The sequence below is a fragment of the Macaca mulatta genome, chromosome 3 (assembly GCF_049350105.2).
Source record: "Macaca mulatta isolate MMU2019108-1 chromosome 3, T2T-MMU8v2.0, whole genome shotgun sequence".
NCBI classification, from domain to species: domain Eukaryota; kingdom Metazoa; phylum Chordata; class Mammalia; order Primates; family Cercopithecidae; genus Macaca; species Macaca mulatta.
Window position 1 is genome coordinate 93,197,778 of NC_133408.1, and position 21,280 is coordinate 93,219,057.

The 21,280-nt window shown below is 35.3% G+C and overlaps 1 protein-coding gene across 1 annotated transcript in view; it reads left to right on the forward strand.

Moving 5' to 3' along the window:
• The window catches only part of LOC699789 (putative C-mannosyltransferase DPY19L2), a 118,157-nt gene that overhangs the window by 75,677 nt on the left and 21,200 nt on the right, over positions 1–21,280 (forward strand). Inside the window, exons 13-19 of the mRNA XM_028845868.2 lie at positions 1,002–1,082; positions 3,385–3,486; positions 5,276–5,347; positions 7,258–7,304; positions 17,251–17,275; positions 18,565–18,684; positions 20,228–20,402. Of these exons, the coding sequence (XP_028701701.2) occupies positions 1,002–1,082; positions 3,385–3,486; positions 5,276–5,347; positions 7,258–7,304; positions 17,251–17,275; positions 18,565–18,684; positions 20,228–20,402 (622 nt within the window). The remainder of the gene's footprint in view (positions 1–1,001; positions 1,083–3,384; positions 3,487–5,275; positions 5,348–7,257; positions 7,305–17,250; positions 17,276–18,564; positions 18,685–20,227; positions 20,403–21,280) is intronic.

Sequence of the window (21,280 nt, forward strand, 5' to 3'; positions counted from 1 at the left end):
ATTTACCAATCTCCCAGGGCTCTTTTTACACATAGGGTGGACTTTTCTCTTTCTTGGGTTTTTTTAGTTCCAATTTTGACCCCTGTCTTTCCTTTTCTTCTTTATCCTTTTGTGGGTCTCCCCTCATTCTCTGCAAAGGCTTAGGTCAGGGACTTGAGGTATAACTCTATATATTCGTTGCTTCCTTTTCGATTCATAGGTAATTTGAAGTTTGTGCTGTTACCTTTTCTCCATATATGAGGTTGTATTGTTCTACTTGGTTGATATATACAAAGATTTGAATTTAGGCTGCTGTAACTTTCCCCAGGCTAACCAGAAGTGCACAATTGTTCCCTTTTTAATCAAGGCTAGTCAAAAAATCAACAATAACACAGAAGCCTCATTGCCATTCTAGTTCATATTCCTGTTTCTTAAAGGAAAGCTTAAGTTTTCACATTTCAAACTTATTTCTTGAAGATAGGCTCATATATTTCCACAGAAGTGGTAGAAGAACTTTTAAGGTAGTGTTTTAAAAAATGGATTTTCAGCTGAGAAATAATGTTTGGAAACAAACACATAAACACTCCCTTTTCTTAACAGAAATCAAAAGGAAGTAACCTTTTAAAACTTCCTTTAGATTTAGGATATGTATAAGCAGCCACTTTTCTGACGCACACGGGGTTTTCTCTTTGTTCAAATCCTCCGTCCCTCTGTCTCTGTATGGGAAGCTATTTTCTTTTTCCTTCTTTCATTCTTACCTATTAACCTTTCACTCCTTAAGACAAAAAAAAAAAAAAAGATTTAGGATATGTAGAATTCTAATGTTGCTATATATTTTATACCAGTGTCATCAGTTTTAATTCTTTGCTTTTAAACAAGATTTTCCAAAGGAACTTTTTAAAAAAACTCACCATTTATACCTCACATAATTAAAATTTTTATATGTCACTTATAGATATAATTGAATACTTTAACTGGGTGATTTGTAGTTTTAAATACTGGACTTCTCTTTTATTTTCTAGCTAATTCAAGGTAGTGCCTGGTGGTTTGGAACAATCATTTTGAAATTTCTGACATCCAAAATCTTAGGCGTTTCAGACCACGTAAGTACTTTTTAGTTAAAAACATGAAAGTTCTTATAAATATGCAGCTTAATGAAAACTTTGAAACCATCTATTCTTACCTCTTCATTTTACAGAGGTTAAGCGTCTTCTCTAAGGTCTTTAGAGGAGTTACTGGCAGAGTCAATAATAAAATCTTGCAGTTCAGTGATCTTTGCAACCCACTAAAAAGAAAGAATATTCATCAATGCTGACTTGGCCTTTCAGGAAAAAAATACTAATAGTTTGTTAAGTAGTTATTTGTTTATATTTCAGTAAAAATACAAATAATTAGTTGTTTACATCGTAAGTTATCCATTTATTGCAGATGTTAACATATGGGAGACTGTCTTCAGCTTTGAAAACATAGAACTCTTAAAATCTCAGTATTGTTTTATTTATTTGTAACTGTGGACTAAAATCAATGTATGATTTGATGTTTTAAGGCCTTTCTTGTTATATAAAAAGAGAATGTTAAAAAATTTTGATCTTTTCATTTTCTAGGAAATACATGCAGAGCATTTCTCTCTCATGTGGTATTTCTGTTTGTTAATGTCTTAAAGAGTAGCCCTTTTCAAGGCCTAAGTCCCTGCTTAACTAACTGGTTTGGGGAATAGAAAACAATGCATGAATCTACTTTTTATTTCTAGCACTTTCTGTTTAGAAATAAGCATACATGAGTATATCATACAATAATCAATTTTGAAATTTACCTCATTTAATGCTATCCAGTTAGGGCCCTGTTTGGTGCTGAAATTATGTACTTTGGCAAGGGTTTATAGTATTACTTCTCTAAAAGGTCAAATGCTATCTCTATGCAATATAACATGCAACATGTTTATATTACATAAAATTTCTAAATGTAAGTGTATGCCATTTATTGCTAGCTTTGCATGGTGGTTTATTAGTTTATTTGTTGCTGCTGTTTTCTGGTATGTCTGACACATTTCCCCATTCTCCTTTCCTTTTTATTGTTTTTAACTTTATTATATATGTCTTATGATAAACTTTATTTAGATCTTCTAAGTTATTTATTTATTTAAGTTTGTTCATGATTATGTTTCTTGACTTACTTCACACTTACTTCACATTGACCCCCAGCTCTTTACAAATCTGTTTTTTTTTTTTTTGAAACACAGTCTCACTCTGTCACCCAGGCTGGAGTGCAGTGGCCAATCCTGGGTCACTGCAGCCTCCACCTCCTGGGCTCAAGCGATTCTCGTACCTCAGCTTCCTGAGTAGCTGAGATTATAGGCATGTGCCACCACGCCCGGCTAATTTTTGTATTATTAGTAGAGATGGGGTTCCAGCATGTTGGCCAGCCTGGTCTCAAACTCCTGACCTCAAGCGATCTGCCTGCCTTGGCCTCCCAAAGTGCTGGGATTACAGGTGTGAACCACCACGCCTGCCTTACAAATTTAAAAAAAAAAAAAAATACAAACACACTTCCTTGGTAGTCCTGAGTGACTTCCTTTATGTGACAGTTATGAGGAAGACCTGAAATTATAGTGGTTTGGTTAAATTAACTGAATGAAAACCACTGATAATCATCAAACTTGTTATAAAATTATTCCTATCCCTATAAAATAATTTGAATTAAGAGTTTACTTGCCAAATATTTTCCTTTTTCTGGCCTTCTGAGGATGCTGTGGAAAAATAATTGTCTCACCAAAAGCAGGTTGTAAATAATCAGTAGAAAAATAGAAGTTCTGCATTGGGTTTGGTTGTTGGTATCTATTTTTAGCCTTGGAGATCAAATAGCTAAGTCAAAGATCAAAGTGGTATGTATAATTGTTGTAATTCTTATGAGGATCAGGTCTCATATTCAATGGTTTGAATATATGTCTGTAAAACATCAAGAAGTACCAAATATTGTAATCAGTCTGTGAGGCTTTGTGAAAATGACAGTGCACAGAAAGCTTATGACCTACAATGTATGTTGAAAGAGGTTAAGTAAAATAGTTTTTCGTCATAAATTGTCGTATTATAAAGTATAATTAACTACATGATGGTTTCTTCTCAGCAGATATTTATTTTAGCTCACTCTTTATCATATTCTATTTTTTTCTGTCTTCTTTCTACTTTTCATTTTTCATGATATTTCTCTTTATTTTCAGTTATCTTGAGAAGTCAGCACATTGTATGTTTGGTTCACTGTAGTTTTTTGTTTTCTTAGAGGGATGTCTAAATACATTGGATTTATCTGCTCTATAAACTTTGTTATTCTTACATCAATAAAGTATTACTGGCTATAGGCTATAATCATTTGTGTAATTTTAATTCATTTTACTTTATTTTCTCCCAGATTCGCCTGAGTGATCTTATAGCAGCCAGAATCTTAAGGTATACAGATTTTGATACTTTAATATACACCTGTGCTCCCGAATTTGACTTCATGGAAAAAGCGGTATGAATGTTTCTTTTCTCCTTCTCTACTAATAGGAGTTTTTGCTCTAGTTTTAATCTGAAACTCAAAATTTTTACTCAGAAACAGTCAACTTATTTTATTTTATTTTATTTTATTACTGTAACTTTTGCTAATCTACCTTCCTCACTTGTTTTTTTGTCTGTTAAAAAAAAAAAAAGATAGCATCTATCTTATAGAGTTATTGATGATGGTTAAATGAGATAATCTGAGAAGAGTGTTTAACATACAATATGACCCATAATAATTACTATTACTACAAATCAATTTTAATAATCTAGGCCAATAAGAAATATGGGACCATTCAGGAAAAAGTCTCAATTCTTGTTTCTGTTTTTAAGAAATTCACTTTTATTACAGTTAACACCCCAAATATTATAACATTTTTAACAAGGTGTTACCAAGAAAGGTATGCTACTGATGAGTTTTAATGAACATATAAAAATTCATTTTAAATTATACAAATGCAAGGTATTCTTTTTAAAAAGTCCATGTTATAAAGCTTTAAAATATAGGCTGGATGTGGTGTTTCATCCCTGTAATCCCAGCACTTTGGGAGGCCAAGGCGGTTGGATCACTTGAGGTCAGGAGTTTGAGACCAGCCTGGCCAACATGGTGGTAACCCTATCTCTACTAAAAATATGAAAATTAGCCAGGCATGTTGGTGCATGCCTGTAGTCCCAGCCTGAGTAGGAGGCTGAGACAGAAGAATTGCTTGAACCCAGGAGGCGGAGATTGCAGTGAGCTGAGATCATGCCAATGCACTCCTGGTGACAACCTGGGTGACAGAGTGAGACTGTGTATCAAAAAAAAAAAAAAAAAAAAAAAAAAAAATTGGCCTCTTTGTAGAATCATGGAACACAAGATCAGGAAGGGCTCTTAGAGACCATGCCATAAAGTTCTTTATTTGCAGACAAAGAAAAGCTTAAAAGATTTGCCTAAAGCACACACAAGCCAAGATTAGGACATGGATTCTAATCGATTCAAGAACTCTCAATCCAGGGCTCTTTCCTCTATCTGAAACTTAATTTTTTTCATAGAACATAACAAAGTTGCTACTGGATTGATTATTCCTTGTGTAGTCATTATGAATTCTGAATTAGTGGTAAATAATAAAATTTTACATTCTTCTCTTATCCATCCAACCAGTCATCCATTCATTCAAAAACTATTATTGACCACTAGTTATCCGTGAGGCAGTTTGCTATAGCATGACAAAGAGGAAAAGGAACTGGTTTCTTGCTTTTAAGAAGTGTGTAATTTAGTTACATGGTAAATTACTCCTTATCACAATAACAGGTCATCAGAATTAGTTAGCCAATGTTATTTCTGTATTTATTCATAGTTTTAGTAATTAACTTTGGTTAGCTTTCTTTCTTGTTAGCTCTAGTTTCACTAATGAAAATAATGGAGCTATGTAGTACAGAAAATTACAATGTAGGAAGGACCCAGGGATGGGTAAACACATATTTTAAAACTTAGTATTATGTAAATTAAAAAAAGAAAAGAAAAAAATAGATATACCAATTCTAGTTGTATTAAAATAAGAAATTTTTCATTAAAATTTTGGAATACTTTTTATAAGTATTTTTGTAATTTTAATTATTTTATTAAGGCATGGAAGACAATAAATATATATACTGCTGGTGACAAAGAAATTTTACCTTTTACTTTTAAGGAATGTTATCATGGCACTTAGTTTGACATAGATGTTTACTAATTTAATGTAAAATTTGTAAGTAACTATTTTGAATAATTTGGTATATTTCAGACTCCGCTGAGATACACAAAGACATTATTGCTTCCAGTTGTCATGGTGATTACATGTTTTATCTTTAAAAAGGTATTTTTAAACAAATTATTATTTGTTTTTGGCATCAATATAAGGACTATAATAATGCAAATTGCTCAGAATTCTATGTTATTTTTAGGATGAACTCTTTCTAAAAGTTTGCTTTTTATTTAGATCTTTCATTATCGATCTTTTTATAAAAAGCCATGATAAAAGGTATTCTTATTTTTTCTTTCAAAAGATATATACCAGTCACCAGCTGTGTATCAAAGACTACATTAACATTGTAGGTACACCCAGACAAATAAAACGTGGCCACTCCTGTCTTGGAACTTACAGTCCTGGATTATTGGGGGTGGGGGTGCAAACATGAAGCAAATAATCGCACAAATGCCTAAAGAATTAAAATTTTTATAGGTGCTATGAAAGAAAAGTCCTTGACAACAACATTAGTATCTTTCAAATACAAAGCACGGTGAAGTCTTGATCTATTTTGAGTGGGCCTGCGTAGAAGAAATTTGTATAGCTAATTAAAAAATATTTTTCTACATGTTCACTGTTTCCATGACAGAAGAAAATAATATCTCAATAAAAGAGATAATCTTTAAAATACCAGTGGCAGGTTTTCTTGGTCTGGGTAGAGTTTATCTAAAAGCATGGTTAAAGACAGTGGGGTTTTATTTATTTATTTATTTTTTTAGCAGTCTTGAGCCATCTTTATTTATATTATTTACAAGCTATCTTGTCTTAAGCCAGTATGTATTTATTTTATACTTTTAAGCAGATAGCAATGCAATTTCCCTACCACCATACCAGTTGTGTTCTTGTTGAAAGGAGTTTTCTGTATTTAAAGTCAAATTGCATATGTTCTGTATGTAGTTTTAGTTGCCACACTTCTCACTCCTTTGTTTACACATAGATGTGAATAATTTAAGAGTGAGAAAGGTATCTCCCTCAACATCTCTGTTGTTTTACCCTTGATCCAGTTCCCTGGGGACCACGTGGAAAGAGTCAAGATAAAGGAAACAAGGAGGAATGAGTAAAATGTGAGCAGGTTTACTGCCCTGCATCCTTTCGGCCCATGCTGGCTTAGAATGAAGATTTTCTCTACTGACCTGTTTCTTTTCCATCAAGGCAAAATGTCAAGTTATTCTTATAAGGCTCCACTTAGAGGGGCCAATGCACGAATTAACTATTCAGCAGAGAGTCAGCCAATGTGAGAGAAACTGATAGCTAGATCCGCAACTGCTATATTTAAAAAAATTAAGATCCAAGACTTATAAATACATTACTAGTCTCCAAACACACCACATCCTGAACTATGCATGTGCACTAGCAGGGGCATGTGCGTACACACACACACAAACACATGCACACACACATCCCTGCAGCCACCCACGTTTCATACACACACACATGCACACGCACACACACACAAACATCCCTGCAGCTAGCCAAGTTTCATACACACATACTCAAATGTGCACACACACACACACACACTCATCCCTGCAGCCAGCCAAGTTTCATACACACATACACACTTACACACACACACTAATCCCTGTAGCCAGCCAAGCTTCATACACACACACACAGACACACACACACTCTCTCTCTCACACACACTCTCTCTCTCTCTCATCCCTGCAGCCAGCCAAGTTTCACTCCTTCCTTTCTGCTTTCTTATAAACTCTTCAGTCTTTATTTTTCCTATTGTGGCTTATTTTTCACCCCAAGGATACTTCTGATGGTCATTTAGTTTTCAATCATGTGAAGTCACTTCTCGGAAGGAGAAAAGGAAGGCATGTATAGTATGACCATCCTGTTCCTGAGGACTCTCTTAAACATCAAAAAATACTTCTTTCTTTGGTGGAGTGTTTACATTAATGAATCAATTTCTTTCTTTAAATATTGCAGTATTCCTTAGAAAAGTTTCATTGATTTGATTCTATTCACAGACTGTTCGTGATATTTCGTGTGTTTTAGCTACAAACATTTATCTAAGGTAATTATATCATCATTGTTTTTAAAACATACTGTATTCAATTATTAAATAACTTACTGTAACATTAATTTTTCAAATGAATATGCATTAAACTTTAGCATTATGATTAAGAAAGGAGATATGAACCAAACTTAAATGTTTTCTTAAAAATATTATTCTTACAGATTTCTTATATGTATTTGGACTTGTTTTGGAGATATTTATATTTGTGAACTAACTCAAAGTTTAAATTGATAAATTATAATATATCATTAGAATTTAAAGTCAGTAAGCTAAAGATTTATTTTTGGAATTCCTCCCTTCCTTCTCTCCTCTCCTCTCCTCTCCTCTCCTCTCCTCTCCTCTCCTCTCCTTCCCTCTCCTCCCTTCTCCTCCCCTCTCCTCCCCTCTTCTCCCCTCTCCTCCCCTCTCCTCCTCTCTTCTCTCTTCTCTCTTCTTTCTTTTGACAGAGTCTTGGTCTGTCACCCAGGCTGGAGTGCAGTGGCATGATCTCTGCTCACTGCAGCCTGGACATCCTGGGCTCAAGCGATCATCACATCTCAGCTCTGCCAAGCAACTGGGACTACAGATGTGCATCACCATGCCCAGCTAATCTTTGTATTTTTTTGTAGAGAGGGAGTTTCACCATGTTGGTCAGGCTTTTCTTTTTCTTTCTTTTTTAACTTTCAGAGGGGATATAATTATTTGTGTTCCTGAATATTTATGAATTTTCTTCTAAATTTATGGTTAAAACTATTTATTGTAGAACATTTTTGGATGGTTTTAGTAATGTCACTAGCATAAGCAGATGCCAGCAAAATGTATCATATCAGTCACACATAAGTAAATTGCTACAGGACTCAAGAAGTAAATTGTGAAGAAAATTTCCTTCCGAGGGAAATATCTCAAATGACATGTTTTTTTAATGTTCAACTTTTATTTTAGATATGGGGGCACATGTACAGGCTTGTTACATGGGTATATTGTACCCAGGTAGTGAGCATAGTACCTAATAGTAGTTTTCAAGTTACATTTTATATTTGTAAGTAGAATATTTGATTTTATTTTGTGACTTCTACTTTATAGAATCGTTTTAGATTTATAGAAAAATTGTGAAGACAGTAGAGAGAATTTCCCTGAACCCCATCCTCCATGCTTGTATTTTTAATAAACAGCTGTGTATGGTTGTCACAAGAGCTAATTAAGCTGTTAGGTGCATCTGTTGAAATTGTTTCCAAAATAAAGGGGATGATAGACCCATTGTATATTGTTCTGGACAGATGGAGCCCAGGGAAATGTGTCTTGGCATTCTAAAAAATAATGAATGGCAAACCCTGGACACTATTCCCATAAGGAGTGCATGAAGGGACTTGGGATATTTAACTGGATAATAGAAGATTGAAGGGTATGTGGCAACTGTCTTCATATATTGCAGAGGGTGTAATGTGGAAGCAACAGCTCGCAGAGGCCAGTGGATGGAAGATAATTACTCAGAATATGGAAGTCTTATGTACTGATTACATATTTGAAAGTGACAGGCCTGTTGTGTATGGGCAGAGGGTTCTGGGTTAAATCCCAAAAATAATAATAGCAGGGGCTAGTAGTAATACATTCTGAAAAACCAGTGTATCAAAAAGAGAGGGAATACTCCCTTCTCTTAGATCTGCTCCTCCAGGTGCTGACTGTAAGTAGCTTTGTATGTTTTATTTTAGAAAACACATATAGAAACACAGTATTTTTAAAAAATAGAATTGTAGTATTCTTCTTATCTGCAGCTTGTTACTTGTATTTAATAGTGTGTCTTGGGCCTCTGCCTTGATCTTCATTATACTTTATAATGGTCTTAGGATTTTATTGTTGACCATCATGTGTGACTGCCATGTGGTTAGCCTTTCCCATATCAATGAAAGTTTAGATTATATATAACTTTTGTCATAAAAAAACCAATGTTTTGAGGATTGAACATCCTGGTTCCTGTATCTTGGTATACTTATTCTAAGTATTTCTATAGTATAAAATATTTTAATTTGGACTGCTGATTATGAGGCTTGTATATTTTAGGATTTGATAAATACTGAGAAATAATAATGATGAGAGTGTCCATTTCCCTGCACCTCCACCAACATCGTTAGAAAGCTTTTAATTTTTTCTGATAGGTTAAAAACAGTTCATTTTATTGTATAAATTGTCAGTGGAGTTTTGCAGCTTTTCATGTGTTTATTTACTGTTTCTTTTTTACCTCTAAAAGTTGTTTTGTGGGCTTTTCTTTCTTTTCTTTTCTTTTTGTCTTACTGCTGCGTATGCAGTGGCACAATCTTGGCACACTGCAACATCTGCCTCCTGGGTTCAAGCGATTCTCCTGCTCCAGCCTCTGGAGTAGCTGGGATAACAGGTGCCCGTCACCACACCCAGCTAATTTTTGTACTTTTAGTAGAGACAGGGCTTTGCCATGTTGGCCAGGCTGGTCTCGAACTCCTGACCTCAAGTGATCTGGCCACCTCGGCCTCCCGAAGTGCGGGGATTGCAGGCATGAGCCACCGTGCCCGGCCATGTGTTATGTTTTTGCTTTTTCCATAGACATAACATTTTGTCTTTTATGTGTATTACATAGTTTCTTCCAAGATGTCAACTTATAGTTCATTTATGGTCTCTGCTTTGTAGAACTTCAAAATTTCTGTACAATCACTGTTATATAATTTTTTCTGGGTTCATATGCTGCTTAGAAACACTTCCCTACACCAAAAACATTAAAATATTTGTTCATATATTCTTTCATAATTTGCTATTTACATACAGGTGATTAATTATTCCTGCATTAATTTTGTGATATAGCGACATAGAAGAGTCTACCTTTCCCCCCTCTAATGAGATATTGTCCCAACACAGTATTGCATAAATCTTTTTTCCGAATGTCAGTTTTTATCACTTATCAATTCTCATTGTATTTGAGTCTGTTTTAGATTGTCTCTTATATTGATCTCTTAGTTTATAGGAAAGGTGCTTTATTTTTTTCTTTTTTTGGCAACACATTTGTATCTAGCCACATTACCAAACTTTCTTTCTGGTTCTAATAGTTTTTCCATTGATGCCGTGGATTTTCTAGACAGGTTATCATATAATCTACAAATAGTAATAACTTTTTAATATTTATACTTCTCTATTTTCTTGTCTTGTGTTCTGGAAGCTAGAACTTCCAGAACAACTTTGAATTGCAGTGATAATGGGCTTGCTCTTATTTTGCTTCTGACTCTAAAGTGAAGAATGCCTTTATTGTCTCACTGTTTCATTTACTGTTAGTATATAATAGATAGCCTTTATTTCATTAAGAAAGTTTCCTTGGCCAGGCACGGTGGCTCACACCTGTGATCCCAGCATTTTGGGAGGCCGAGGTGGGCAGATCACGAGGTCAGGATATTGAGGCCATCCTGGCTAACATGGTGAAACCCCATCTCTACTAAAAATACAAAAAATTAGCCGGGCGTGGTGGTGGGCACCTGTAGTCCCAGCTACTCAGGAGGCTGAGGCAGGAGAATGGCGTGAACCCAGGAGGCAGAGGTTGCAGTGAGCCGAGATGGCACCACTGCACTCCAACCTGGGCAACAGAGTGAGACTCAGTTTCAAAATAAATAAATAAATAGGAAAGTTTTCTTTTGGTTTATATAAACCAGGATAATTTTAAAAATTAAAAACAGATGTTGAAAGTGTATAATGTGTGAATTGTAACTCAATAAAGCAGTAAAAAATGAAGGTTAAATGTTTAAAAAATGGCTTTAAAAATATTTGGGGGATTATTATATATTTTTTCTCCTTATTAATAACTACACTTGTTTTTAAAATTGTGGTAAGAATGCTTAACATGTGATCTACCCTCTTAACAATTTTTTAGCTGTATAATACAGTATTGTGGACTCTAAATATAACATTCTATAGTCGATCTCTGGAACTTATTCATCTGGCTTAACTGAAACTTTAAGCCTGTTGATTAGTAACTCCCTATTTCCCCTCATTCCAGCTCCTGGTGACACCATTCCACTCTTTGGCTCTATGACATTGTCTATTTTAGATACCTCATATAAGTGGAATTGTGTATTATATATCTTGTGGGATTGGCTTATTTCAGTTAGCATAATGCCCTTCAGGTTCATCCATGCTGTCTCACATTGAAGAATTTCCTTCCTTTTTTTTTTAGGCTGAACAATATTCCATTGCTTATGTATGCTGCGTTTTTATTATTCATCTGTTGATGGACATTTAGTCGGTTTCCACATCTTGACTACTATGAATAGCACTGCAGTGAACATGAGAGTGCTAGTATCTTGTTGAGATTTTGATTTCAACTCTTTTGGATAAATACCTAGAAGTGGGATTACTGGATTTTATGGTAGTTCTACTTTTAATTTTTTAAAGTTTTTTTGGTGAACTTCCATCCTGTATTCCATAGCAGGTGCGTCATTTGTAATTCCACCTGTGCAAGGATTTCAATTTCTCTACATTCTTGCCAACACTAATTATCTTTTGTTTTTTGGATAATGTCTATCCTGACATGTACATTAGAGTTGTAATCTTTCTGCTGGTAGAAGGTCTTGCTTCAATGGTGATAGCTTCTGACTGATCAGGTGGCTGTGGCAATTTCTTAAAATAAGACAACAATGAAGTTTGCCACATTGATTGACTCTTCCTTTCGTGAAAAACTTCTTGGTAGCATACAATGCTGTTTGATAGCATTTTACCCACAGTAGAACTACTTTCAAAATTGGAGTCAGTCCTCTCAAACCCTGCCATGCTTTATCAACCAAGTTTATGTCATATTCTGAATCCTTTGTTTTCATTTCAACAATGTTCACAGCATGTTCACCAGGAGCAGATTCCATCTCAAGAAACCACTCTCTTTGCTTATCTATAAGAAGCAACTCCTCATCCATTCAAGTTTTATCATGAGATTGCAGCAATTCAGTCATGTCTTCAGGCTCCACTTTTAATTCTAGTTCTCTTGTTGTTTCCACCACATCTGCAGTGACTTCCTCTGCTGAAGTCTTGGACCCCTCAGAGTCACCCATGAGGGTTGGAATCATTTTTAATGTTATATGAGAAGAAAGCATTCTAAGAAAATAACATATAAAGTAGAAAATAAGTTGGAATCAACTGCTTCCCATCTCTTATTGATGTTAGTATTTTGACCTCCATCCATGAATCACAAATATCCTTAATGGCATCTAGAATGGTGAATCCTTTCCAGAGGTTTAAAATTTACCCAAATCCATCAGAGGAATCACTATCTATGACAGCTATAGCCTTATGAAATATATTTCTTAAATAATAAGACTTGAAAGTTGAAATGACTCGTTGATCCAGACTGCTTTCCTGCAACTTTAATCTCCTTGTCCATCTCTATCAGAACTCTTGGGTGACCAGCCGCATTGTCAATGAGCAATAATATTTTGAAAGGAATCTTTTTTTCTGGGAAGTGGGTCTCAAGAGTAGGTTTAAAATATTCAGTAAATCATGCTATGACAGATGTGCTGTCATCCGGGCTTGTTCCATTTGTAGAGTAGAGGCAGAGTAGATTTAGCATAATTCTGAAAAAAGGCCTCAGGATTTTCAAAGTGGTAAATGAACATTGGCTTCAACTGAAAGTCGCCAGCTGCAGTAGTCCATAACAAGGTAATTCTGTTTTGTATTTTTCATAAAACCAGCTTTTGGTTTTATTTATTATATTTATGAAGGTTGTTCTCCATTTTATTAATCTCTGCTTATATTTTTATGTCCTTAGTTTTTCTTTTGGCGCACTTTTGTTGTTTTTCTGTGTTTAAAGTTCACATCATTTATTATCAATCATGATTGTGTCCTAGTAAATACATTTAAAGTTATAACTTTTTCTCTGAAGAAAATTCACACTGTATCCCATGATGTGTGTAGCATTACCATTAATGTTGATTTCTGTGTAGTCTGTGATTTGAGTTTTGGTCGTTTAATCCAAAATCAATTAGAAGAATGTCTTAAAATGTCTAACTAGTTTTAGGCCAGGTGCAGTGGCTCATGCCTGTAATCCCAGCACTTTGGGAGGCCAAGGTGGGCAGATCACGAGGTCAGGAGATTGAGACCATCCTGGCCAACACAGTGAAATGTCGTCTCTACTAAAAATACAAAAATTAGCCGGGTGTGGTGCCTGCACCTGTAGTCCCAGCTACTTGAGAGGCTGAGGCAGGAGAATCACTGGAACCCAGCAGTCGGAGGTTGCAGTGAGCCAAGATCGCCACTGCGCTCCAGCCTGGCAATGGAGCGAGACTCCGTCTCCAAAATAATAATAATTAAAAAAAATATCTAACTAGTTTCTTCTGTTGTATATTTTGCCTTTAAAATTAACTTGCTATTTATTGAGATGGATGTTCAGTTTTAGTAAATGCTCTGAGGATGTTTTAAATGTTCATTTCTAACTTGGGGGAAATTCAAAGTTGCATGTTATATTGTGTTGTTAACGTGCTATTCTAAATGGTCTAGTATACCAACTTATTTTTCTACTTTATCTGTTTTCTTAGAATGCTATCTTCACATACAACATTAAAAATGAATTTTTCAAAATTGTCTTGTAATTTTAATAGTGTTTGCTTTATATAGATAGTGCTGTTGTTCATTGCATGATTATTATAGGATTGTGCTTTTCATTATTATAAAGGATATTCTTTGCTTTACTTGGTGGTTTTTGCTGTAAATTTTTCTTTGTAGAAAATTAATATTGCCACATCTGCTTTCTTTTTTATAGATTTGCCTGGTTTACCCGTATTTATGCTTTTTTTAAAAACATTTTTATGACATTTTGGTGTAGGTATATTTCTCATTGTTAGATTTTTTTCTATTCAAATTTCTCTAATACTCATTTTCTAGTTGGTGAATTTAACCCATTTTCATATTAACTGTGATAACTGCTGTGTTTGTACTTCTTCCTGCCATCTGATTTTGTGTTTTCTATTCATCGTGCTTTTCAAAAATTATTTTCTTGATACTTACTGAATTGTTAGCTATATCCCATTTCTATATTTCCTGGTGATTTTTCTTAAATTATTAGCAAATATATTCATCTTGATATTAAGAATTCATCAGCATCTAAAACCTGTTACCACCAACAATAGTAGCTAACAGTTATTATTTCCTGTGTGTCTAATAGTATTTTAAGCTTCTTACCAGTTAACTCAGTAAATCCTCACAACTACCTTGTGAGAAGGGAGTCAGTTATTCCCATTATTTACAGATGAGGAAACCGGTAAGAAGGTGAGTAATTTTCCAAAAGGCACACAGCTAGTGAGTAATAGAGGCAGAATTCATACTCAGGCTCTGTACTTAGAGACCTGCTTGCTTCAGCACTGACCTGTCAGAATATTTTTACTTGTCCCTGCCTACACACCCTTTCCTTCCAGCTTATGCTGAAATTTGCTTCTAGATTGTTGTCTTAGCTGCTAAGAAGTCTCTAAGCATTTACATTAAAGACACCAGCAATCTTTGGACTTGACTTCAAATTTTACTGATTTATTTTTCCTTGACATGTAGAATTGGCATGCTTTCTGGGTGCTTTCTCACCTGAAAAATGGCTTTATTTTGCCCTCATATCTGATGGATAGATTAGTTAATAGATATTTGTGGGTTTCATTCAACATTTTGTTGACATTGCTTCTTTGTGTTCTAGCATTGAGCATTACGGATGAAAATTCCTATATAGTTTTTCTCTCTGGAAATCTATAACGTTTGGAGGGGTGATGCGTGTGCGTTGTTGTTCTCTTATTCTTTCACTTTAGCCTCTCTTTTTTGAATTTCTGTTACTGCTTTTATCATATTATCTATTTCTTTTCTTTCTGTGTTCTCAGAGAATGTCATCACTGAGTCTTTAATACTGTCAACTTCAGCTGTGTACATGTTGCTCTTCAACCTTCTTTTGAGGCTTTAAATTAGGCAAATATATTTTTCTTAGAATTTCTGAAAACTCCTTTTCACTGGAGCTTATTTTAATTATATGGATGCATTATCCTCTTAAACTTCTGTGAAAATAATAACTGGAGTTTTCATTTGCATTAGCTGTTTCATGAGAGGTCAAGTTTTTTACTCATTTATTTTGGTGTTTCCTTTTCATGCTATTTGTGTCTTGGGATTTGATTGTATATTCACATTTTTAATTACCTACTTGATTTAAATAAAGTATCAGTAGTTACTTTCAGGGTTCTTGGTGATTATAATAATTACTCACCTACCAGGCTGAGTTTTGCCTAGAAGAAATCTGTTGTGCCTAGATTTCGGGACAAGTGGGGAAACCCCACTCCATTAACTGCATACACAGGGAAGGAGCTACAAGGGAAATAGAATAATTTGGTCTCCACTATTACCTTAAGAGACCTTCCCTGTCTTCTATTAAAAAAAAACCTACTGCATACAAAGGATAGGAGCTACAAGGGAGATAGAATAATTTGGGCTCCACTACTACCTTAAGAGACCTTCCCCTGACTTCTCTTTTAAAAAACCTATGGGTCTCGTACCCCTGAATTTACTTTCCATACTTATTTCTCTCTTCACCCCCAAAATCCGTATTAGAATGCAGCTGCAGGCTATAAAGCCTTGCATAAAAGTAAAATACCCAGTCTTTTCAAGAGAAGAATAAAATAGGTAGTCTCCTACCTCTTGTCTTACTCTAATATAAACTCCATGAAGGTAAGTGTTGTGTCCATACTGTTCATGCTGCACAGCAGTTGCTCTTATCTGCAGGGCGATGCATCCCAAGACCCCCAGTCTTGAAACTGCAGAGAGTAACACACCTGATTACCATCATCGGAACACATTTCTGTTCACGTCTTTCACCCACAGATTTCATGCCTTTCCCATCTTAACTAAGTACTTATCATGGACTGTGGCCATAACTTTTGCAGTTTTAGGTGCAACAGCAAAACAAGCATTAATTTTTTCTTCTTCACAATTTCATGGATAGATTTGTTCTTACTGTAGATCTTAGCAACCTCAGCATATGATGCTTTTTCTTTTGAGAACTTTCACCTTTTTTTCTTAAAGAAAGCACTTTACAGCTTCTCTTTGGCATATCTCAACTGCCAGCATCAATGCTCTTGCACTTTGGGGCCATTATTAAGTCAGAAAAGGGTTACTTGAAAACAAGCACTGAGATACCACCAGAGTCCATCTGATAACTGAAATGGTGACTACGTGACTAACAGGCCGGTGACGTATACAGCATGGATATGCTGGACAAAGGGGTGAGTCACATCCCAGGTAGGATGAAGCAGGGTGACTTGAGATTTCACTATTCCGTATGGTGCACAATTTAAAACTTACGAATTGTTTACTTCCTGGAACTTTTCATTTAATATTTTTGGACTGCAGTTGACCACAGGTAACTGAAACTGGAATGTGAGGATCGGAGGATAAGCAGGGACTGTGGTATTCATTTCATTGCACAGTGCCTAGAATACAGTAGGTGCACTATAAATATTTTGTAAAGGGAGAACTTTTCTGAAACTAAAAATATTTATGTTTTACCCAATAATTTTTCTTCTGGAAATTTATGCTAAGGAAATATTCAGAGATGCTTACAGAGTTTTATGCATGAGTGTCCATGCTATTTGTAATTGTGAAAAATGAAAACAACTCAGAAGTTTAACAGTGGTCATCTAAAGTATTGTATACACTGTAGATATAGGTTGAATAGAAGGTCATCCTATTCATTTATTCATGAGAGGTACAATCTCCAGGGATCTGTAAAATCTATTTTGTCTTAACCAAATAACTAAATTATGACTTTTAAATTGTTGTAATTTTTGTAGTATTATCTGATATTTTTATTTTTATGTATGTTCCTAAGTAGTTTAGAAGATAGTCAGATTTTTAAAATCAAAGATCAAACAAATGAAGCTTATTTTTATGTATTCATAGTATAAGAGACATTCAGTAAATAGATAATATTTTTGTTTTATTCTAGAAAACAGCTCCTTGAACACGGTGAGGTAAAGCTTTCATTTTAATCTCAAGTAGACTTGTGTATTACATTCTAGTTTGAGGATAATTGACAAAGGTATAACCTGCTTCTGACGCACCATCAGTCGTGAGTTGTCAGCATTGGTGATACATTTCTGCTGCTCCTCCTCACTCTTTCATCTGCTCTCACTTTTGAATAGTAATAAGGATTTAAAAGCTAGAAGGCTGATTTGTGACTATAGTACAGAATTAAATTAAATTGCATTCATTTTACAATAACAAGCATTTGGTTTCTAGCCTGCAGAGCTAATCAGCTACAGTCCATTAGGGCAGGCACCCCTCGCCCTGTGACTGGTGGCCATCTGCCACCACGTAGATTTGCTGGTCAGTCAGCAACAAGCTCAGAAATGTTGAAGGATACAAAAGATACTAAAGTAATGTTGCTGCCCTTCAATATGTGTAATTTTACAAAGGAGACAAATACGACAACATTTTATATGGTGTAAAATTATTTTGTGGCATAAAAAGGAAAAGATCAGTGTGGGCTGGAAATATTTCCTATTTGATAGAACTTTAAGTGGGTGTTGAGGTAAAGGTCAAATTTACAGGAGTGGGTAACTGAATTTGAACTTAATAGGGATAGTTTATGACACATGTTGAGTATCCTTTATCCAAAGTGCTTAGGACTAGAGGCGTTTCAGACTTCAGATTTTATTGAATTTTGGAATATTTACACTGTAGTTACTAGTTGAGATCCCTAATCTGAAAATCCAAAATCCAAAATGCTTCAATGAGCATTTGTTTTAGCATAACCTTTGAACATCACATTGGTACTCAAAAGTTTCAGATTTCAGAGCATTGTAGATTTCAGATTTTTGGATCAGGGATGCATTGGTAACTTTGTCACTTTACAGTGAGGCCCGCTGTGTTGGTCCTCCGCCTCCTCACACCACCTCCTGCTCTCCCTGGCTCCTCTGCCTGCTCCATTTTCTTGCCGGCTGCACTTATTGCCTTACCGTAGACTATGTAATGGATTTATGTATTTACTATGTCTATGTATTGTCTGTCTTTCGTTACTAAATGTACTTACATGTAATACAAAGGCAGAAATTGCTCACTGTTGTATCTGAAGCACCCAGAAGAGGACCTGGAACATAGTAGGCGTTCGATAAATTGTTGCTGAATGAATGAATGCTAATAGGCTCATTACTAAGTTAGAAGATCCTTGTCTTAATGAATAATATAGTTTTAATATACTTCATTAATTTAAAAATATGAAATATAAAAATGTCATTGTGCCTTATTTGTGTTTCTGTAGCTGGCTTTTCACACATTGCAGTTGTTAGCGTTTACTGCCCTTGCCATTTTAATTATGAGGCTAAAGCTGTTTTTGACGCCGCACATGTGTGTTATGGCTTCCTTGATATGCTCTCGACAGGTAAGGAATTCATTCTTGTGTAACAATACTGTTAAAACTATAGCAGCTACACTTAGTAGTTACTGCGGCTTTGCTAATTCAAAATATAAACACACTAAGTGTTTTTAACTTAACTAACTTAAAGGATTTAAAATATTACTTCATGATTCACTATAAGCAAGAAAAACAATTTCAAGTGGCTTTGAAAAGTATTTCTAGATTTTAATTGATATTTCTATAACAAGTGATTAGGCAAACATTTCCCCTCTGTTAATATCCTGTCCATGAACATTACCTTATGGAGTTCGGGTTTGTGTAAGAGTGCCTGGCACAGTGGCTCACACCTGTAATCCCAGCACTTTGGGAGGCCGAGATGGATGGATCACTTGAGGCCAGGAATTCGAGACCATCCTGGCCAACATGGTGAAACCCCATCTCTACTAAAATTAAAAAATTAGCCGGGCATGGTGGCGAGTGCCTGTAATTCTAGCTACTTGGGAGGCTGAGGCAGGAGAATCACTTGAACCTGGGAGGCAGAGGCTGCAGTCAGCCAAGATCACGCCACAACACTCTAACCTGGGTGACAGAGTGAGACTCTGTCTCAAAAAAAAAAAAAAAGTGTTTCCTGGTGGCCAGGCACAGTGGCTGACAGCTGAAATCCCAGCACTTTGGAAGGCCGAGGTGGGCAGATCACTTGAGGTAAGGAGTTCAAGACCAGCCTGGCCAACATGGTGAAACCCTGTCTCTACTAAAATACAAAAATTAGCTGGGCATGGTGGTGTGTACCTGTAATCCCAGCTACTCAGGAGGCTGAGGCAGGAATATTGTTTGAACCTGAGAAGTGGAGGTTGAAGTGAGCTGAGGTCGCACCACTGCATTTCAGTCTGGGAGACGAGTGAGATTCTGTCTCAAAAAAAAAAAAAAAAAAAAAAAAAAAGAGTTTCCTGGTTCACCACAAGTACCCTGAAGTACTCATCCAATACCAGAGCAGATGCAGAGTAATTGCTCTACTACGGTCCTGTTTGGCTCGAAGAATCTGTAAGAAATTCTGGGGTTCTATCACTGTATCTAACATACAAAAGAACTAGATAAATTAGAATATTGGGCCTAAGGTACTTCTACAGACAACTTAGTTTGAGTTTATAGCCTTAAAATACCATAATGCCTGTTTTCCTGAGAAGAATCTATATATGTCAAGCTAATAGGGCTTCCCTGTCTACTAACGATGTACACAAAAGGCAGCCAAGGATGAAAGGATTTAGTTCTAAGATGTTTCACAGTTGTGATTTGTTTATTTTAATCCTTTGTAGTAAATTAGTACTAGAAGGATCAGGCATTCCTTCCTTAATTCTTTCCAGGGGAGAGAAAGTTCCATTTTCACCTGGGCCCTGTAATGCCAACATATTCGTTGCTTTAGAAACAACCGGAGATGGTAATTCTGTATATGTATGTGCTGATATCAAAGGGTAATCCACATTGGTTTGAGTAACAAGGTGAGAATTTATTGTTGACCCTACAGTACTCTTATATAAAAACTATAAATAAATGGTTTCTGTCGTTTCAGCTCTTTGGCTGGCTTTTTCGCAGAGTTCGTTTTGAGAATGTTATCTTTGGCATTTTAACAGTGATGTCAATACAAGGTTATGCAAACCTCCATAATCAATGGAACATAATAGGAGAATTTAATAATTTACCTCAGGAAGAACTTTTACAGTGGATCAAATACAATACCACACCAGGTGTGTAGGTATTTGGTTAATGCATAGTTGTGCGCAAACATACTCACAAACACATTTGTGTATACTGTATAATTGTCATTTCTGATATATGTGTGTATGACAGATTTACAAATAGGCATTCATACTCTCACAGACTTTGAGCAGACTATTGTAATATCAATTAAACCCTTCCAAAAGGTAATTTTGGCCCCCTTTAAGCCCCTCCTGATAATTATCAAATTTAAATTAGTACCAGGAAATTAATGACTTTTCACAAGTTATGTCCTTTAACTCTCAGAGAGCACTACAGCATTTTAACCATAACAGTGACAAATCAGAGCAGTAAATCTTTAAAAATGAAATTTCACACCTTGTGTCAGGCATAGCAGAAGATACTCTTGATGGTGGGGAGAACTGGCACCGCTTCTGTCACTCCAGTCAGTGCCATCTCCTCTAATTCTGTAAACAGGTCATTGGCAGAAGAGTTAAAATCTTGGATATTCTATTTTCTTCACAAAATCATCTCACAGAGATAGTATACATCCTACTTTTAAATACTCCAAAATTTTCTTTTTAGCTTAGCTCCTTTTCTTCCTGTCTTTATTCAGAACTACCTCAAGCAGATACATATTTTTAAATATCTTTCCAGAGAATCAAGTATATTCTATAACATTTTCTGCAACTAAATTTGTAAATCTAAGATTATTTTTGATATTTAGAAACTTTCTCTGGCACAAGTTCTTCACTACAGTTTATTTAAATTTTCTTATGACTCTTGAGCTTGTTTCCTCTTATTTCTTATTTGATAGCCACTTTTTTTACTAATTAACCATCATTAAGGTAAATCTTTATAAGCTTTAACTAAGATATTTGGTCTATAGCTTTCAAAGGGTGTAGGT